The sequence below is a fragment of the Macaca thibetana genome, chromosome 11 (assembly GCF_024542745.1).
Source record: "Macaca thibetana thibetana isolate TM-01 chromosome 11, ASM2454274v1, whole genome shotgun sequence".
Taxonomy (NCBI): Eukaryota; Metazoa; Chordata; class Mammalia; order Primates; family Cercopithecidae; genus Macaca; species Macaca thibetana.
Window position 1 is genome coordinate 15,408,422 of NC_065588.1, and position 22,685 is coordinate 15,431,106.

General features: G+C 37.6%; 2 protein-coding genes across 3 annotated transcripts in view; both read right to left on the reverse strand.

Moving 5' to 3' along the window:
- RERG (RAS like estrogen regulated growth inhibitor) overlaps window positions 1-15,593 on the reverse strand; it is a 113,185-nt gene extending 97,592 nt beyond the window's left edge. For both annotated transcript variants that reach the window (XM_050749500.1, XM_050749499.1), the window contains exons 1-2: window positions 15,306-15,593; window positions 11,525-11,699 (exon numbers count right to left, since the gene is read on the reverse strand). In XM_050749500.1, coding sequence (XP_050605457.1) covers window positions 11,525-11,585 — 61 coding nt within the window. In that variant the 5' untranslated portion in view covers window positions 11,586-11,699; window positions 15,306-15,593. The remainder of the gene's footprint in view (window positions 1-11,524; window positions 11,700-15,305) is intronic.
- The window catches only part of MGP (matrix Gla protein), an 836,939-nt gene that overhangs the window by 337,398 nt on the left and 476,856 nt on the right, over window positions 1-22,685 (reverse strand). The gene's annotated exons all lie outside the window — the stretch shown is intronic.

A 22,685-nucleotide genomic window follows, 5' to 3' on the forward strand; every position in this document is an offset into this window, starting at 1 on the left:
CTTTTGGACTTCACCTCTTAAATTAGTCCAATGGCACAAAACAAGAAAGAAATTTTTTAAAGATTCAAAAAACAGGAAATGCATCATTGAGGAAAAGATGTTATCTTTGTACCTAAAACAGTGGAAACTTAGGAACTTTAATCAACACTGCTGTTCATTCTATTTACCATTGCATAAGTTTTATAAATGCCACCATCAAAGAGCAATTTAAAATCATTTTTCCAAATACTGGGGAAAGAAAAACAATCTGACTTTAATTTGGTTTTATCTAAAACTTAACTATATGGAGCAAGGTGTCAATAAGCTCAAGGTTATGGGTTCAACTCCTATACGGCTACTTAGTTTCTATCAGCAGAAAATTTGTAACAGGGACATAGACTATATGTTTAATCCCCAAACACTCACCATGCAATCTAGCTCAATCCATTCCCACTATTATCAAATAGCACAAAGTATCATCTTAAAATCAAAGTTCACCCTGTCACAATTGTTGAGGCTTACATTTTATTTTTAAACAAAATTCACCCTTCTATGATGTAAACAAAAAGTTCTAGTTTTAAGGAACCGCAGGAAAGCTTCCCATGTGCTCTGGCCCACAGAATATTTTTTTACTCACGTAGTCTATTCTCACTAGAATGTGAACTCCATGAAGGTAGACAGCTCCTTGTTTTATTACTACAGTGTCAGTATACACCCAACAGGGCCTGGCACTCAATGCACTGAATGTGCAGCTCACAAAAAGTGATACGATTTTCTGAAGCTGAAAACACATGCCTCAAATGGAAATTGAGTACTCAGCAAACTTAACACAATGATTCCCAAAGTGTGGGCCCTAGATTAGCAGCATCAGCATCACTGAAGAACTTGTTAGAAATATAAATTCTCTGGCCTCAGTGCAGACCTACTGAATCAGAATCTCTGAAGGTGGGGTCCTGAAACATACATTTTAACAAGCCCTGCTGGTGATCCCGAGGCATGGTAAAGTTTGATATCAACTGTTGTAATCCAATAAAAAAATACATTTCCAAACTCAGCTCTGGTTTGGTTTGCAGCAGCAGTGCTAAATCACATAAATTCAGCCATTTTAGTACAAAAGTATTCATACATATCTTGGAACAAATGCCTGGGAAATGAGTTTCTGCATAGGATAGATACTTGGGCCAATAATGGTTGATCACTGTTATGCACTTTCTGTAGCAATGTGTCTTAATTCCTAAGAAAAGCATGGCAGAGAGAAACAAGAGACATAAAATATAATATTAAGCAGGAGATTATAACTGTGAGGCTTCTCCCCAGCTCACCTTGGTTATGGCAAATCTCCTAAACAGAAGTTATTTACTGACCACAGAAGCAATGTGATACAGTGTTAACGTGCCTACACCAAGAACCAAAGACCTATGTTTTTGTTAACCAGTTGTAAGTTATCCAAAAAGTGACATAATTTCACTAGAATATCTCATCGTCTCAATGAGCTAAATAATACCAAAGTGGAAAATTCTGTGATTCAATGAGAGTGTCACAAGGGTCTATAATGTTCCAAAACAAACATTTCCAGATGATAGAAAGTGGGGAGGGATAACAGACATGCTGGATCCAAAAGGCTCCTGATGCGCCAGGATAATTGATTAAATCTAACAAAATAATACTTAAGAGAATGAAAATAAGCATCTATACCTGGGTGAAACATACACACATTGCTCAGGTACAGATTGGGGAAGGTTTGGCTCAGCAATGACATACATTAAAAAAAAAAAAAAAAAAAAAACAGTCTCCATTTGCAATAAACTCCCCATGAGCCAACATCATGTTGTCTCTCATCCTGAAACCAACAGTGACCTTAGGATGCCTCAGCAGAAACAAAGGATCTAGAAGCAAAATCACAGTTATGCTCTGATCTGTTCTGGGTACACCGCATCTGAAATGTCTGTCTTCAATTTCAGGTCCACATTTCATGGAGTGCATTGTAGAGCAAAAGAGAAAGGATGATGCTATGACCTCATGGGGGTAAACTAAGAGACTCTTTGTAGCTAGACTATAGAAGAAGAGACTCAGGCATGAGTCAAGGCATGCTGGCTATATTCAATTTTGTGAAGGGCTGTCATAAGAAGAGGGATTTATCATGCTCTATGTGACACTGAGGGGATAAAGTTAAAGTCAATGCCTACAAGCTACAGAAAATCCTTTGGTTCCAAAGAAGGAAAAGCAATAAACAGGAAGAACTGTTGGAATAATTTTATTCCAACACTCTTCATGTGACATATTTGAAACCAAAAATTCCTAAGGCATTGAAACTACAACCTCCGGATATGCTGTCACATTCCTCCCTGTTAGGCAGTCCATGGAGGAACACAAACACTAATGTAAGGGTTTTGTCTATGTAGTTAATATCAGTAGACTGATAGTAGTAAAGGAGACTACCCCTGATAATATGGGTGGGCCTCACCCAATTCTTGGAAGGCCTTAAATGAAAAAACTGAGGTTTCCTAGAGCAGAAGAAATTCTGCCTTAAGACTGCAACATTATCTCCTGCCTGAGTTTCCATCCTGCCAACCTTAGAGATTTCAGTCTTGCCAGCTGCCACAATCAAAAGAGACAATTCCTTTGAATGAATGAATGTAAGTGTGTGTATTCTATTGGTTGTGTTTCCCTGGGGAACCCTGACTGATACAGTTGTGCAAAGGCGGATGTGCAAGAATGATTTACTTCCGGTCATGTTGCATTCCTGTCACTGGAGACAGTCAAGTTCAGGCAAGGAAACCACTTTGGTCATAATAAGGAGGCTATTTAAAACATATGACCCTTGATACAGTTTTAAAGCACGTGTGCCAAACTAGACAACATAGTCTAATTCAAATGTTTCATTTATTTATTAAGTCCTAGTATGTGTCAAATACTGCATGAGGCTCTAGAGGTGTAATGAACAGAAACAGCTACTGCTTTGCCTTTTTGGTAGGTACATGGATCCTGCATGATATGCAGGGGTACCAGACCAGCTCTTCTTGAACACAAAATTGGTGCTCAACAGATACTTGTTGAATGAACAACTGAATGAATAAAACTATATTTTAAGACTGTAGAGAAATAGATAAATACACACACATACACATACATGTACATATATGTTAACTGAAAACTCTATCAAAAATATTAAAATGTTTTAAAGCTTTAATTTATATAAAGATAAGATTTGATTATTAAAACATTATATGAACACACCATGTTCCCTTCTCCGATAAGGCATAAGCCTAAGTTATTGTCCTAAACCCTCCTCTCCTTTTCGACTGCCCACTTTACATACTGATACTTAAAAAAAAAAAAAATCAACTCAATGTCTCTTCATGTGACATATTTGAAACCAAAACTTCCTAAGGTATTGAAACTACAACCTCTGGATATGCTGTCACATTCCTCCCTGTTGGGCAGTCCATGGAGGAACACAAACAGCCAACTGCTGGACTGAGTGTATTCATCTGGCCTTCAGTAGTAGACAGCCAAAGAGTTCACCATGCTGCTTCTCCAAACACAAATGTTAAGAAACATAAGGGAAAAAAAATGGATGCAGATCAATAATAACAGAACCTTAGTATTAAGCCCACATTTGTATCAGACTTGTAATTTTTCAAAGTACCTTCAGTGCCATAATTTCATTTGGTAAAATGCATTCTGTAAAAATTTTACCTGCATTCTGTAAAAATTGAAAAAGAACAAATGAATCCATCATTGGGCAGATGAATACAAGGAGATAAGGATGAAATTAAAATGAGGTTTTAATCCCAATCTTTACAGTCAATTGTGTGCTTCTTTACTATCAGATCATAAGGACAGGACACAGTGTAATGTAGGCTATTTACATAACAATGAGGAACACATTCTTTAGCAAAAGATGATTCACCAGTTTTTTTTTTTTTTTTTTAACACTTGATCCGAGGCTATAAGAAATAGAATACTGCATCACAGGAGAACACTCTTTTATATAAAAGTTGCTGAGAATTTTGGCTATTTTGGTTAGTAATACACCTGGTACTCCCAGAGGGCTTTGCCATGCATCGGTTATTTATTGGTTACTGTGAATTTCTTATAAAAACAAGATCCATCAGGTTTTACAAAGTTTGTATGATAAAATTCTAATGGTCATTTCATTTCCTAATATAAAATATCTGAGAAGATATGGAAAATAACTGAATGATACAAAATGAAAACCTTTGATAGCAAAGTTGCAAGAGCCTTGCGTTGAGTCATAGACTGGAATTCTAGACTTGGCTCTAGCACCAACAAGCTGGGTGATCTCGCCAAAGATCTCTCTCACATGTATCTCTCATATGTATGGATGAGCTTTACATATTTGTTTATTCATGCTGAAATTATCTATTTCAGACTGCCTGGCCTTTACAATATAGCAACTCATTTTCTATGGGATGGAAGAAATTATGGCTGTTTTTCTGAAACCACATCAATTTTCAAAGGCAGCTGTAGCAACAGACATGCATTTGCACTGGAATTTTGGCTTCAAGGCCAGTACCACCTTGAAAATCTGGCTGATTTCCGCAAACCCATAAGTTGGAGAAATACCAGGAATAAAAAGAGGAATTACAAGGATGATTTAAAATTTTCTTCCCTCCACTTAAAGTTAGTCTTTTCAAGTTGCCAAGAAAACAAGTCGAGATCAAAATGGAATTAATAGATAGCTAGTATTTAACTACAGAAACATTTCAATGAATAAATTAGCCATTAGTTTAAAATAAAGGACAATTGAATTTTAATAATCTATTCCAATAAAAAAAGCAAGAACAGAGATACGCCCTTTTGGCTTTGAAAAAATAATTCTTGATTTTGTTTTGTTTTGTTTTCCAGTATTGTTTTCCCCCCAATTATATTTTTCTTAAGAGAAAAGCCTTAACTAAGAAATGGTCATTGTCAACCTGCAAAGTACTTAGCCACCTACCAGTAACAATTAATTTTCATTTTTTTCTAGTTTTTTGTTTACTTCTATTTTCCTATGCCATCTTAAGCACCATTTCTCTTTTTACTTCCTGGGCATACAAGAAAGGTCAACAATGACTTATAAATTGCACAGAGGTCTGCCTTTTATACATATACATGGGCATACACCTGCAATTTGAAAACATGGTTTCATTGGTCTTGGGGTAGAAAAAACAAATTACAATTGACACATCTAGGCTGTTCGCCTCTTTTCGCTTTTCTGTCTTTGCAGGTGAAGGAAGAGACAAATGCTGTAAAGCCACAGGTAACCAGAGCACTATATTTTAGGACAACAGAAAGGCTCTTCTAAACACATCCAAACTTGTCTCAAAACCACCTCCCTCCCTTTGGTCCAGTTCTTTAAAAAACAATTATTCCTCTAACCACCAACTACGCAAGGAATCAATAGGCCGCATTTCTGGTAATCCTTCAATTTCATAAACCAACTAGGAAAAGCTTCTTTATATACACACATGTGTTAAGGGGCCATGCAAGCTCCGCATCCACATGGGCAGAGGGAAGCATAATCTGCCCTTTTTGCTTATCTTGATTAATGTTTTTAGCAAATTTACCATAAAGATTATGTAATCTTATGTCTACACTCCCACGTTCACTGCAGAATTTTTCACAATAGCCAAGATATGAAAACAACTTAATGCCCATTAATGGATGAATGGATTTTAAAACGTCATTTTATATTTTTTTATATATATGTGTGTATGTATATGTGTATATATATATACACACACACTCATACACACACACACACACACACACACTATGGAATGCTATTCAGCCTTAACAAAGCAGAAAGTTCTATAATTTCCAACCACATGGATAAACATAGAGGAAATTACGCTAAGTGAAATAAGGCTGGCCCAGAGAAACAAATACCATATGATCTCACTGATATGTGGAATCTAAAAAAGTCAAACTCATAGACACAGAGAGTGGAATGGTGGTTAACGTCACTGGGAGAGGTATCAATGGGCCAAATGGGGGCATTGGTCATAGGGTACAAAGTTTCAGTTACACAGGAGGAAGAAGTTCTGGTGATCTGTTGCACAGCATGGTGACCATACTTCATAATAATGTATTGTACACTTCAAAATTGCTGACGGACAGGATTTGAAATATTCTAACCATAAAGAAATGACAATTGAGGGGATGGATATGCTAATTCACCTGGTTTGATCATTCCATAATGCATATATGTATCAAAACATCAAATTATATCCCATAAATATTTACGGTTACTATTTGTCAACGAAAAATAAAACAAAAATCTGTGATTGATGGTGAAAAATACATAGAATCTTAGAAAATAATGCTCCAAAAGTTTAATGGGTCCTCAAGGAGGTAAAAACTGAGATACAGCGTTGTTGTCTGTCTTCACGTTCACATGGTATGCACAGCCGAGGCTACTTCTTATACCTGTGGTCCTCAAGTGGACCTGAAACCTATGTGATATTAGAGCCACAAATAAACTTGTTATGTCTTCCTGAAAAGTCCATTTTAGTCACTGAGTTTTAGGGCAGATTGTTTTTATGTTTAAACAAACTGATATATTAGGAATTCATAGTAAGTTTTGCATACATTTTATATAACTATAAAACATGCAAAATGCTTACATGATTCTGAGATGTTTACATATTCCAACCCCCCTAGATCTTTCTTTCTCTTATTAGATGTACTTTGAAAACAATGTTCGAAAAGCATCATACTATGCCATTCAGCCTGAAGAAGGGGAAAAATTGGTATATAGCTACTTAAGTAGAGAAAAAGTTCTAAAACACAAAAGGTAGTTCTATAGCGTAAGAAAATTGATCTACCCGAGATGCGACTGATGTTTCTGTTTTTTATTTTATATATATGAGATCTCATACATATATCTCAGTCTGAAGTATACATATATTTTAAAGCAGGTTTTGGTGGTTATCTTAAAAGTCACATTTAAAATTAGAATAGTCCCTGTCCCACTTGAAAATAAGATGAAAAAAGCTTTAAAAAATTTTTTTTATAATTGACAGAGAATAAAGCAGGCAAGAACAAAAAATAGGATGAAAAATCGCTTCTCTTTGTGCCACAGAAAAAAATATCACAAGCTTGTTTGTTTTTGGCACCCAGTTTATAGCCTAGCAATCTGAGTCTATGAACTTAAGCCTTCATGGATGAGTGCACCAATTGGCTTTTGAATTACAGGATAGCATTACTCAATTAACTTTGAGACTAGCTAGCCCTTTCAAGCAATATAGTTAGCAGTGGCACACAATATTTCAGTTCTAAAATGAGAATGTCAACTGTGAAACTAAATTTACAATTTCAGTTGTTTCTCTATCAGCCCCCTCCCACACTTACTACGAATTTGAATAATACAACTACAAGAAGCACTGAAATAAAAACGTGTGCATTCTAGGCTTATCGGCAAGTCCTATCACTTTAATTACTTGGAGCTTGTCAAAATATAGGCTGATGCACACAAGGAAATCTGTGCCCTGCATGCCACATTATTAATGCTTCACCCTTAGCCAATGAAAGTAAATGTTTACCCGGCTGGGGCAACAAAAGATAGGAAGGGCTGGGAAATCATGACCCTACACTTTGCAGCGTCCCCATAGAGTTCACCGTACTATCCCTATGCCAGCAAGCTCACTTGAAGACCGAACTGCAAGATACAATTAGAAGGAACAAGAATTCCCCCAGTACAGCAGACCATGTAAATACTTACATATTATACACATGTCTGTGCACATACACGCATCCCTCACATGTTTTATCAGTACTCCTTAGTAATTAGCACACTATTAAATTTTGCCTCTGCTGACAAGTCTATGGTCAAACTGTCAATGAAAAAGTTCTGGTAAATGTTAAATTCTGTTTTAAATATAGAGGGCCTATCTATCACCTGGGCTTAGGAAGCCATCTGCCACATACCAGAAGCACTTTCACATTTAAAGGTGTTAATTTATTGGTGACACTAACATATTTCTGGCTTTTTACAAGATTAAATATAAGCCATATGAAGTATTGTTACGATCATCTGTAGTCAAGCTATAATTGACATTAACCAGATTTTAGGTTTAAGAAAGAGAAAAAGAGAGAAAGTATGTGTGTGTGTTTGTGTGTGTGTGTGTGTGTTCAGGGTATGCTGAGCAGGGATATGGAGTTTTTACCTTATAAGCTGTCTGACTTAGTGAAAACCAAAATACTCACTTGAACGCAAGTATATCTTTAATTGTATGTTTTCACTGTGGAACTTACAAATTAAAAAAGCATACCTTAACAAATTATAATAATATAAGCTAATTTTGAGCATTTGCAATGTGCCAGGAACACTTGCATGTAACAACTCATTCAATCCTAGTAACAACTGACGTGCTATTATATGTTTTTCATAGTTGAAGAAATTGACAGGTTAAGTAACTTGCCAAAGTTGCCAAGTTCACAGGGCTAACAAAAGCTCGCACTCCTGATTTCAAGCCATACGACTCCTTGTTAGCAAATGGGCAATAAAGTCTTGTTTATCCTCAATTCCTACTGGTATTAAGTGTGAGGAAAGTAGAGGGGACAAGGAAGACGTGAAGCCTCTGAAACAATTCAGTGAAGAGTTACTGAATTACATTCCAACAGGTATAATTTCTTGCAGACTTAAACAAGGAAAAATTACCTATAAGATTGTTAAAGCCTCTGCAGTAGAAAGAGAAATGCGTGATACAATGATAAGGCAGAGACATCAAATAGCCATATTCACAAAGAATTAGAATCAACATAAATTCAATATTGTTGTAGTCTATTTTCAAAATGGTTGCGTATGAGCCAGGCGTGGTAGCACACACTTGTCATCCTACTTACTGGGGAGACTGAGGTGGGAGGATCCCTTGAGTCCAGGAGTTGGAGGCTGCAGAGAGCTATGATCATGCCACTGCACTCCAGCCTGAGTGACAGAAGGAGACCTAGTGTCTTAAAATCAAATTGGTAGATATGAAGTAGTCTGTAGTCGTTTTCACTGAACTATGGAAAAAGGCTTCACAATTGTCACCCATGCATCAAACAAGTGCTGCTTTTAAAATGTGAGGTGCAGTTACAGGTCTCAGAAAAATAATTTAATGTTGAAAAAGGAAAACACTGTCTGTTTACAGATGACAGACAAAAAGGCAATTGTTAAAGGTATGTAGTCCGTCATTGTCATTTTCACCTAAATGAAAATAAACACAAATGGTGGAATGTATTTAAGGCAAATAGAGAAAACAGTCCAAAGAAGATTTGAATGTTGTTAGAGTTGGAAAGAAACTTAGTGAGCAATTTCAACCTGTGCATGTTACATAACATAAAATTAAGTTCAGCAGAATTTGATCTCCCTGTGCAGGTGTTATCTTCAGCTCTGGGTATGAGTTGCACTTCTAGCGGCAGTGTATGGAGTTAAGGACACAGGAAGATGATACCTAGAACCCTGGAAGCTTCAACTTTGAGAAGTGGGCAGATGAAGAGCAAACCATGAAAACAGCTAGTTAGGAGCAATGGAGAGAGAGCAGCAAAGCCAAAGAGTGTGATGTCATAGGAGCCTGGGAAGGAAGGAATTTCAGGAGAGAATAAGCATTGGTGTGATGAGAGAAAGAAGTCTAAGAAGATCAGAACTGGAAAATGATCATTAGATGTGTTGGTTATTGTTTGGTAGTGACGTTAGCAAAAGCAGTTTCAGGAGCGTGGTTATAACAGAAGATGGCTATGTTTTAAGTAATGAATGGGAGAATAAAAAAACAGATAAGACAGTAAGGGAAGAACTCATATTCAATAAGCTTGAAGAAAAGAAAAAGATGAAGTAGTGGACAAAGAAATGCGTAAGGAAAAATGGTCAGGTGAGAATGAGAAGAATAATTGAAACCATGTGGGGAAAGGCAATGAAAACAGGTGTCCCAGCTCAGGCTGATGCATGAGCCTTGACAGGAGACACCCAGCGTGCTCTGAGATCATGAAGATAGGAAATGAATGGACACACGTACAGCTATGTGGTTCTCTCACCTGAGTTTTTTTTTTTTATGTTTGACTTCTTAAATCGCATGTAGGTTATTTTAACAAACGATACAAGGTTTTTAAAAATCTCCTTCCCTTATTGCCCATGGGAAGTCTGGAATGAAGGAATAAACGGTCAGCCTCAAGCCTGGACCCAGCACTCGCAAGGAGTTAGACAAGCTCTTGCTGGCAGTGTGCATCTTCTCCCACACTCCCTTCCCTCCATCCTCCATTCACGGGAATCATTTCCTCATTCTCCAGATCCTTCCACCAGCTACGGAAATTAGGTTCTCACGCCATTAGAAAACACTGAGGAGATTAACAGGGAGGAGTTTAACTATCTTCAGTCGTGTGAAGGCTGGCAGGTTCTTAGCCTTGCCAACTATCTATTTTCCTTGCGTGGTTTCTGCCAGAGGCAAGAGCAAACAGCAAACAGAAGAAAAGGGTGGTAGCAGGAAAGAGAACTCTTGAACAAATTAAAAGAAAAAGAAGAGACAAAGACTTAGAAGAGGGAAGATTACTGCTGAAATTAAACCAGAAGCAGGTTACAAAAGAAAGGTTGGTCACAGAATTAAAAAGCTATTATGTGTATTTGTCTAAGATTTTGTGGATTACCTAATGTATTGGATTATACAGCTTATTTCCAAACAGGTTTCCCTCTACAAACATGCACCTACCAGATATCTGTTTGAGTCCTTTCCTGAGAACCAAAAGCTCTGTGTACAGTTAATTATGGTTCCTTCCTCCAGTAAGAGACTAAGGCAAGAGGTTACCCTGAAAGGTCATGCTGCCCTAATATTTTAGCAACCTCGACTTTGGAATTCTTTAATTGTAAGATCGAAGATATATTTTTCAAACTAGATATTAGATACATTTTTCACTTCCACCATTTCACCCTTAATCTTAAAGGTCTGCTAGTGATTTCTCAGATGGGGAACAAAGTCTCTGAATTACTGATGTTAGCCAGAACTTGCTAATTTAAATTCACTGCAGAGGGATTCGCAATAGCTATCTTGCTTAAGGGCATGCACTCCTAAAGTTTCAGGAATCCTCAGGATTTTCAAGTGTTGGGCAATAATGCAATTCTGCTTCTGATAAAGCTAGATTCACTTAAGCATTTTTAAAGCACCTAACACATGCTTGACACTGGGCTGTTTGCTAAGAATATAAAAATGAATGATATGTAAACTCAGTCCCTCAAGATTGCATACATAGAGAAAAGCACAAGTATGTATTTTATAATTTCCACGATCTGATTTCTTTGGAGGTTGTTAAAAATCAGAATGCCAAGACCTCTGATATATCCATTATCTGTGTGTTATCAGCAAAGCTACTTCAACATAAATAAGCAAAAGGATATATAACAGTCAATTAGGCAAACTAAAAGTTCTAGATGAAGAGACTTTATCTAAAAGAGTAACAAATGAGCATAGGAGAAATACCAGCTACCCACCTGACCAATCCCAAGAAACGATAATAAAGAAACACAGTCACCCACACACACACACTACAACAACCACAGTGAAAATCTTACCTGACTTGCCCACGCCTGCTCTCCCAAATATTGCCAGTTTGACCTCTGCACTTTTAGCCATGATGGGTGCTGGTAGACAATTTACTGTTGTTAAAACTAAAACACTGAGCAAATCTTTTTGGTTCCAGTCTTTGGATTCACCATATCATTGTAAATCTTGGAAGAGTCCACAATCCTTAAACAAAAGAAATTTGGGAATTCATAAGAGACTGGAAAATGAATTAATATTTATTAAGCATCTAGTATATGCCAGCCACCATTCACTTTATCAACATTTTCTAGTTTGATCTTTACCACTATCCTGTGAGAAGTCTATGGTAACTTACTGTAAATGATTTAGCTAATAAATGGTAGATTCAGGACTTGGATTTTGATCTGGTTGGTACTAAAACATGCATTAGCATTTCAGGACTTGGATTTTGATCTGGTTGGTACTAAAACATGCATTAGCATATCACACACAATAGCATTTCTAAAGTACTTCCTCAAGAAATTTTTTTTATGAAGGTATTGATTCTTGGTAGTAATAGAAAGTAAATACTTAAAGTATGTGAATACACACATTTACCATCTATCTGTAAACATTCAGGGTACAAACACATGCAGTGGGGCAATGGAGAAAGTCACTTGTGGGCCTCTTCATGTCTCTTTGGGTTGAATAATATACATTCATATTAGTCAATTCCAATGCAACACAATTCAATTTTGCATCTCAAAGTTAAATTTTATCTCAATTCACACTTGATCACATGATGAAGTCATGTAACAGATACAGACACACATGTTCTAGGAATCAATATATAATATGTAGATTATATTTTTATATTTTGCTGGGCACCATGCCCTGGTACACAAACAATACATGCCATGCTCCAAGTTATTATTCCTTTTCTATGATGACTTCAAGTAAATTAGTTTATAATGCTGTCTTAAAACTTGGGAAATAACATTACGTACAAAGTAAGCACATCTCATTTAGTTTGGTGCTTTAGGAATGACATCTAGGTTCTTAGGACCACGGAAATGTAAATTTGGAAAGAGCTTTGGTGGTGGTGGGGGCTGGAGTGGGGGTCATCTGAAGGAATCTTCTAGCCATTCTTCTAGCAAGAATCTTCCCTTAGGACATAACAATCATTCCATATTCCATTCCTGACTTACCACTTCCAGGTATGAAAGGTAGGCTCATTACTTCTGAAAGCTGCTTCATTTCTCCAATTAGGAGAAACTGCCTTTCTAATATTGAGCTCTAATCTGTCTCCTTGTGGCTTCTACTCATTTGTCCTGGTTTTTCTCTATGAAATAACTCAGAATAAGTCAACTTTTTATTTCACTCAGAACCGTTCAAGGATCCTAGTGTCTAGTAGGACCCTTGCTCCATCCTAGGCTTCCTTTTTCTAGGAACTTGAGGCCCAGCCTGTCCACTTGTTCTTCCTGGAATGCACACTCTCGTTTATGTTTTTTTGACCTTTACTCCCTTTTTCATCATGTGCATTGCCTCCTCAACATCTTAATCACTTTAAAAACGTGGTGTCCACTGCATTCCACTTTGAGATATGACCTGACAAACTGACCCAGTATAAATTCCCTGAGATTTTCACTATCGTTAATCTGCATACCATGGCTGTACTGTAGCACAGTACAGCAATCAATGGCTTAAACCTAAATACAACACTGCACTTTTACCCGTGTTAAACTTAATCACATCAGTCTTCATAATTCATTCAGTTTTCAAGTCTGTAAAGACGTTTTAAACACAAATATGTTATCTAAATGTGTTAACTGTTCCTGCTAGACTTTTTCCATCTATAAATTTTTACAAAGAGTTTCTTAAGAGAGAGAAATAAAAAAGTGGAAACCCTTCTGAAAAAGTATTTCTACAAAGACATTAACATGCAATTGTTTTCTTCCTTATGTATTTAAGCTATCATCCTGTACCTAACAAGGTTTTGTATTTGCTGATTTTCAAAGTGCCAGAGCTTCCTCTGAAGGAAGGAAAAATCAACATTAACATTAGCTATTGTTTACTTCATCCTCAATAATGAAAAAGTGTCTAAGTAATCATTAATAACAAAAACCAGAAGCTTAAACATCTGCAATTTGTCCAGTCCCATATTTTTGGCTAAAGATAAAAAGATTTCCTTATTTGTCACTTTAGATGCATTCATTAAGAAAAGGCCCCTATGTCTTCAAGGTTTAGTGCTTCATCACAGAAACATAATATATGGAGATACATTAACTATTTAAATTATAAATGAGAAGAGGTGCTGGCAAGTATTTCTTTGAAACATTGAAGTGTCTGGAGCTAGTATAAACAATAATTTTCTATTTCATGCAAAACTGTTAATATCCATGGATATAAAATGCAAGTAATTATCTCTCTGATTAATATTTCATGAAAGTAGCCATCAAATGTGATTTAAAAAAAAATGACAAGTCCCATTTTTTAGTAACTCCTAAATGGCCTCAGAGGCATAGGAATTTCACTTAAGAAAGAGAAATTGTGTGAGCTATTTCTTCCATTTATAACCTAATAAAGATACAGCTGGTTATTGTCAACCTAGTGTTATGTTTAGAAAAATCACTTAAAGGAAGACACAAAACTGACATGAGTTCTTCAACATTTTATTTCTCACATGAAAATGTGAAAAGTTACATTTGACAAGATAGAAAACAAAAATAAATTTGTAAATTGTTGTAATAAGTAAACTGTTGCCAAGTTTCTGATGTTCACAATAATTCATAATCTGAGAGCTTCCATATGTGGATCTAAGAAAATCCATTTGTCCTAATGTTCTGCTGAAATATTCTGAGTAGGGCTGAAATTTACCATTCACTTTTTAGGTGGACGGTGCTTTATTAGGACAAAAACATCTCAGCTCCTATCACTCCTAGAGGTAAAGTCATACCTATTTAGTTTGAAGGTGTAGGTTTTTTTTTTCCTAAACATAAATTAAAGGAAAAAGGAAAAACGCTAGCCTCCAAATCCTGTATTATTAGTGATGCATTCAATGATTTATTCCACACTTACGCTACGCACATACAAATAAAAGTAGCTCCCTTCGAAGAGCTTACACTCTGTTAGACCTATGATATTTAGATCACTGTAACCTTATTTACTTACTTATTTAAAGAAAGTTTTCATTCCTAATAAATCATTCTCAAGGCTATATTTATCAAAGTTCATGCTTTCTGCTTCCTCTTGGGGGTGGGGCAAGCAAGCATCTTTATAAGGTAATCATGCTTGGAACTTCTGTTTTCAGGCGCTCATCAAAATCAACTGTAGCTATTTAGGGAAGCAAAGACCCTAGTCTAGTCCTGGAAATGAGATTCTCTTCTTTTTTGGCCTCCCCTTCTCTGGTTCTGAAATTAAGTTTTCCTGGTCTCATTACGAGGAATTCTCCCTCTTCTTATCACTACGCAGTACCCACAGCAAACCAGGATTAATTGTATAAGCCTCTTGGCTATTTAATGTTGCTCTGAAATCAACAGGTATCTCGCAATAATAAACAAACCCATTGTGGACTGCAAGTCACTTGCTTTCAGGCTAGGGAGAAAATGCAGCCTTAAGTCACAAGGGCATTTTTCTTCTCAGCTAGGAGAGCCCTGTCAAGCCAGGCTGCCGGTGTTCACATCTCCCTCTCAGCGAACCCCAAAGCCACCCTGGGAGGAGGACCCGGTGACCAAGAGGACTGACTCAGAGGCCGAGTGCGCTCAGGGGCTCGGAATGGGTCTGCAGGAAGTCGTCCCGAAAGAGCCACCTGGACACGTGCGTGACACTCACCTGTTCACACTCTCCAGGCCAGGAGAGCCACGGTCCTCTCTGCAAGTTCGGAATGGGTCCCCCAAGATCGCGAAGCCCTCCCACGCTGAGCAGCCCAGGCTTCGGGTTGCGTTTCCAGTTGCTGGGCTGCGGTCGTGGGTGGGACTAGCCGCAGAAGCAAGTGCCACTGGCCCGGCGGGGGTCTCCTCACTCTAGCTCGCTCCGACTAGCGGCGGAGGGACTGCGGCAGGACGCGAGCTGAGCCCGGCCAAGGCCGCTGCGCTCCGCGGCCAGGATGCTGCAGTGCGGCGCTTCGGCGCCCCCTACTGGGTTCAGGGGTAGGCTCCTCCCGCCGCGCTGCCTCCCAGGCCTGCGAGCTTGAGTCTTTAACTTGCTGCACCCAAGACGGGCTTCCCTTTTTCACTGGTCATTTCCAGGCCTCTAGGCTGTCACCGAAGGGCAGCTTTCCTCGGTTAAAAGCTTGCCTAAGAAAGCATCACTACGTGGTGTTTTCTAATCCTTACTTCAAATGATCCTTACAATATCTCTTTGAAGTATTTTTAATTCTCTCTCCATGATACCCAAGAGGAAACTGAAGGAGAAGTTAATGCAAGGCTAGCAAATGACTGGAATGAAATCCAGACTGGATTGGAAACTGAGAGATGCTAGGAAAAACAAACACGGAATTCAATTGAAATTCTACTCATACATTTGAGAAAGTTCCAAAAACTTCTTGTCCTTCTCACAAGATCAGCATTTATAGGATTTGCATTGGAGTCATACTCCATTATTCTCAGACCGTAATAAAGACAATTAATATGCGAGCTGTGCTGGACCTGCTTTCATATCCCTCATCTGATTTGATTTTTACACCCTCTCTTCATGTAAGAACTAGTATTATAATTACCAGCCTTTCACAGATGAGGAGGTGAGCTTCAGAGAGGTTAAATGATCTCCCGGAAACTGAAACTTCTGAGCAAAGGAGCAGGAAACACTTATGTTATTGTTTTTCCCTTACAAATCTGGGTATTCTTATCAAGATACCAAGCGGCTTCCAGAAAACCAGTGTTATGTAGAACAGACAGGGGCCTAGGGCAAACTGAACGATCTGCAGAATGTCATCAATGGGAAGGGAGGTAACCATGGGGGCAATTTCCAGAGGCCAGGCTGACCTGGAAAGTCACTGCAGCCACGAGTGAATGGCTGAATGGAACAGCTAGATCTATGGCAAAAGGAGGAGTTCCCTTAGCTGAGCAGAAGTTGCCCTGCTAGTTCTTTGAGAAAGCTCAAACACTGTATGGTTTCTGAGTTTTCTGATCCCTCATGTATCCCTCCCTCCACACCCACACATCTGGATTAGATGCCTCCCTCTATATCTCACAGGACCCTGTGATCTTATCATTGTGTTTGTGTCGTACTCATTTCTGCTCCTCAGTCCTCTCCATTAAACTGTGAGCTCCCAGAAGCCAGGAATGTACCATGTGTGACTCTGGATTCCCAGCATCATCCATACAGTGTATATACCTACAGCCTGGCATATGGTAGGTAGTTAAAAATACCTACTGAATTGAAGGAATTAAGATAAAGAAGAAGTTGTGACAGGATATGTTTGAGCTTTTTTACATACTGGATTTAGGATACACCAGCCAGTAAGAAACTGAATGTATGGGGCTGACATTTAAGAAAGAGGCCTGGAAAAGAGAGACACTTTGGTGTCTTAGCACGCAGAAGACCTTTGACGTCTGGGATGAGATAATAATTGCCCAGATTGATTATATAGAATCTTACAGAATTCCAATTACATGGAATTGTGTGGCATTAAGGTGTTCAGGTTTCACATGTTACCTTGTTTCCCCCATTAAATCTTATACTCAGGGCAAGATTTAATTTTAAAAAAATTCTGTGACCCTATATCGATAAATATACTCTTTACAGAGACCTGAGTTGGAATTCCCACTTTGCCACTCTTATTTAATAGGAGTTATTGACCAGCCTGGCCAACATGGTAGAGACATTGTCTCTACTAAAAATACAAAAAATTAGCCAGGCGTGGTGGCACGAGCCTGTAATCCCAACACTTTGGGAGGCTGAGGTGGGCAGATCACCTGAGGTCAGAAGTTCGAAACCAGCCTGGCCAATGTGGTGAAACCCCGTCTCTACTAAAAATATAAAAATTAGCCAGGCGTGGTAGAAGGAACCTGTAATCTCAGCTACTCTGGAGGCTGAGGCAGGAGAATCAGTCGAACCCCAGAAGCGGTGGTTGTAGTAAGCCAAGATGGCACCATTGCACTCCAGCCTGGGTGTCAAAGATAGACTCTGTCTCAAGAAAAGAAAAAAAAAAGAATTTTCGAAGCGGGCCCAAGACAGGTCCCATTTGTAGTAGTTCTTTTGGAACTTGCCTATGGAACCTGATTCTCTCCATTTTCCTGCTTAGCCCATATACGACAGCACTCCTCCCTCAACTAGGGAGGCGTTTGCACACACACCTGCAGTTCTTGATGTGCTGCTGTAAGAGAGATGAAGTAGCTATCTTGGAGCCTGACACCCACTGTGTGATATTTTCTGTATGTATCCTATATTCTGTAGGCTGCTTCCTTTGTCTTGAAAGCAGTGGAAAGAAGCATCCTCTCTTGTACTGCCTGCCTCATGGATCAGGAGGAAGGGCAGAGGACACTTTGTACTTATGGTTCCATGATCTACGTCTGCTGGGCAAGAATTCTCCTGGGGAAAGGGGAAGTCCTTGTCACATTCCAGTCTCTTAGCCTGGCCTTAGGCTTCAGCTAAAACCTCTAACACAAAACAGGTAGATGATGAGTTCGTATAACCACAAAGCATGTTAGAAACTGGAATTTTGTGTGTGTGTGTGTGTGTGTGTGTGTGTGTGTGTGTGTGTATAGCTGTTAATCATGGTTGTTGTAAATAATTCAAACAGAAGAAAAAATACAAAGATGTAGACAATCACTCCCAGAATCACACTATCCAGAAATAATAACCATTGTTAACATACGGGGACCCTTATCATTCCAGATATTGTAGAAAACAGACATCTTGATGGACAGGTATGTGAAATGGCACAGATATGCTAAGTATCAACATACTGTAGATGCTATTTTTAATTTAAAAGTACACTTAATGAAGCAGAAGATAACAAAATTAAAGTGAACATTAAAGAGTGGCTGAACTTTAGATATTTAGTCACTTCATGAGATATTCACCCTAAAGATTCCTTTACAGTTTGAATTATTACATAAAACCAGATCTGAATTCATTATGCTTAAACATATATTTGTTTTAGTCAATATCAACTGACTGTTTGCTATTTAAAAAGAAGAAAATAGCTCTTTCATTATGTCTCTTTTTTTTTCTTCTCTCCTTCTATATTTTTACACAGGTTGTATTTGTTCATTGTCAAGATTTATAACATTCACATTTCACTTACAACTCTCATTCCCAAAGTTATTTAAACTTAGTTCTATATTGAAATAGAATAAATTTCTTTAATTAATTCTTTTGTCATGTTTTTTCTATTATTGATTATTTTGATTCATCCCTTGATATCTTCATTAAGCAGTGTTTTCAAGAAGGTCTTGCAGGTGCTGTATTGTATAATTGAGAATACCTGTTTCTTCCTTTTCTTGTTGTTTTTAAATTTGTTATTAGCCTACTTTTGCTTACAATGGCCTTCTTCTCCTTTTTTTTTTTTCCTGCGTAGTGTTTTTATATTTATTATTTGTTTCATTTTAAGATCAGGACTCATATTTGCTATGATACAAATTCAGTTAATTGTGCTTGACTTCATTCCTATCTTATCTGAAGCTTGTTTGTTTTTTCTATAAAGCAATGGTTTGAAGATGAGCATTGTATTCTGTCTACCATTCCGAGATGAGAAGATGGTAAAGGAAAGAGAAGAGGGCTTCTGAGTCACTGTGCTGCCTCTGATAGAGGTTACATGCTCTACTTTTGTTCTCAGGTTTTGCTAAAGACTCTGTCCCAGGATTTAGTGCAGACAGGCAGGATCACATACTGTTTCAGAAAGATTCCCTTAAGCCTGAGATTGCGTTCTTCATTCATTCTTGGAGCCCTCTACTCTCTCTCCCAAGCCATTTCCACTATGACTACTCACTCTGCCCTCTCCTCCCGTCAGAAAAGTGTAGTTGTTCAGTTCATTTCACTCCAAATTTGGAGACATTCTTAATTAGTGAGAAAGAATACTTAGGATTTGATCACTCATCAGTACTGCTTCTGGAAAGCCGGGACTTTCTACATCGTGATCTTTTATTTTCTTTATTTCATTTCGAAGTTACATGGCAACAAATGATACTCCTTTCCTTATTTCGTTGCTACTAATGATTATCTTTTGACTTTGGGATGGGCATTTTATTGCTGTTACCATTTATTTAGTTAAATATTAGGCAAAGGCAAGACTAATTTTAGTTGAGATTGAACTTTCCTGTTTACTGGGAACAACTATCAAGGCTAACCAAAATATACAAAATAGCTGTTTGAAGCATTGGCAAACAACCAAGGCAGGACTGCACATCTGACAGAAGGAATGTGCTAGAGTTTAGCCCCACAGGCACACAGATTTTCTTGTTGGGGTCACCTTAAGGGCCCATATCCATGAAAGTGAAGCCCAAACATCATTGAGAGGTTAGAGTTCAGGGCTACTAAGGCAGCTGGGTTCAGAAGGCTATCAGAAAGGGCAGCAGCCACAGAGAGAGAAGCTCAGATATTTGCATGGAAATGTCCCTAGGATCTTGGCTAATTTCAGGGCTGCACATTGCGTGGTGAGTCTCTGAGACATCTGGTAAAAAACAACTTCCTAAAGTCTGAAAGCTCCTGAATCCCAAGATCTGAATTCCAGAGTTCTCTGAGTACTGAGAAGACATCAGAGGTTCAGCCCAGTCAGAATTCAGCAATCTTTGTGAAGTAGGAGTGAGGACAATGCCTTAGGCAGAAGAGCTGTAACCTAGGACTAAGGGTGGATCTAAAAGACATCACCCCACAACAAAGACTGAAATGAGACCTTTACAGGAGCAATCTCATCCACCAGCAAATTAACAGCCTGCTGAAACAAGATACAACACTCTTGAAAAAGTTAACAGGATCCAGAGCCTGTATAACCATCATCTACAATGTCAAACCTACTGAATTAGTCTGCTCAGGCTGCCATAACAAAGTACCCCAGAATGGGTAACTTAAACAACAGAAGTATATTTATTACATGTATGGAGGTTAAGAAGTCCAAGAAAGTTTCATTATGAAGCCTCTTCTTTTGGCCAGCAGGCGGCCCTCTTCTTGTGCTCACAGGACTTCCTCAGTATGAGTGTGTGGAGAGACAAAGAGAGCCTTCCAGTGTCTCTCTTTGTAAGGACATTGGTCTTATTGGATCTGATACCACCCTTATGACCTCATTTAACCTTAATTCTTTTCGGAAAAGTTCTATCTCCAAATAAAATCACACTAAGAGTGTGGCTTCAGTATAAGCATTTTGAGAGTACACAAACATTTAGTTCATAACATAGACAATAAACATTTCCAGATAGGCAAGAAGCACATAAAATTTACCAATGCTCAAGAGATAAAAATAGATGATAGATGATCTGAAGTAATTAGATGAAGACTTCAAAATTGCTAGATTATTATGCTAAAACCAAGAGAGGAAATAATGGACAAAAACATAAAAATATAAAGTATTTATCATATTTTTATCCATTTGGGGATGTTTCACAGAGAAATAGAAACTATGAAAAGAATCAAATAAAAACTTTCGAACTATAAATAAATACTTAAAATTAACAATGCATTTGAGGGGTTTAACAGTAGATTAAAAGACTGGAAGACGGAATTAGTAAATTCAAAGATCTGTCATTAGAAAATGTCCAAAATGGGCCACAGAAAAAATAGACAATGGAAAGATGAAAATAGAGAATGAAAAATGCAGAACATGATCAAAAGTCATAACATACATGTAACTGGAGTTCTAGAAAGAGAAGAATGAAAGGATGAGATAAAAGCAATAGTTGAAGAAATAATAGCTGAAAATTTTGCAAATCTAATGAAAGATAGTAATCTCTCAATTCAAGATGTTTCACGAACCCCAGGCAAGGTAAATAAAAAGAAATCTAAACCTACATACATTTCAGTCAACTTTCTGATCAAGATACAGAGGAAATACTAAAAACACCTAGAGAAAAAAACAAAAAAGACACACTGTTTTTAAGGAAAAAATACAGTAAAAATGGATTATAGCCTCTCAATAGAAGCTATGGAAAACCTAGGACAATGAAAAAGCATCTTCAAAGTGCTGAGCTAGAATTCTATACTTGTTGAAATAAGTCATTCGCAGACAAAATTTGAGATAGTTTATTGGTTGCTAGCAGAACAATGAAAAAAATGATTTCAGATGGACGCAAAAACAAAAAATTCTAGTAGTATCAGCAACTCCTGATAGGGTAAATAAATGGGTAAAAATAAATGAAGATTAACCAATGAAAACCACAGTATAAAAAGGTCTTGTGGATTTATAATTTCTGGAGGTTAAATATATGACAGTGGGAAACAAAGTAAGAGGTATAAATTAAGTTGCGCTGTTATAAATTTCTTACACATTGAGGGATTTGACAAAATTACTAACTTAGACTAATAATGTAAGAATTCACTTGCAATTTCTCGGAAAACACTAAAGGTATCCCAAAGTATAACCAAAAAACCTAATAGAGAAGATAAAATAAAATATAAATATTCCATTAATACAAAAGAAGGAAAGAAAGGTGAAATAAAGGAACAAATAGATGGAAACATTTGTCAACAAATAAGAAGATACTAGACTTACATCCAACTATCTCAAAAATTACATTCAATGTACATGTACTGAACACTCCAATTAAAACACAGAATATGTCAGCTTGGATTAAAACTGATGCAACTGTATGCTTTTTACAAAAATCACTTATTAAATATAAAGGCACAAATAGACTGAAAGTAAAAAAAAAAAAAAAAAAAAAAAAAAGGAAAAAGATGTTCCATGCAAACACTAGTCAAAGGGAAAGGCCAATTCTGCAACCGACTTTCATTCCAAGTCTTTGCATACATGAAAGTTAGCCCAAAGCCTGTGTTCTGAATCATAATGCTTCACTACTTTTATAATGCAGCGAAGTTCATCTCCCTTTGTAATATTTCCTTGCCTTGGCCAAGGTTGATTGCCTCCATTCTTCTTTCCCATTCTCAGTTCATTTGGTGGTGTTCCGAGCACGACAACAGGAATACTAGAAACGAGCATGTGTACAGAAAAGTAAGCTGTAGTCAGTATTTTATGTCTCTTTTGCAGATTCTCACTCTGAATCCTCCTGCTCATCTGGTCATACCCTCTGGTGGGCAGGATTGCTGGAATGACAGCCC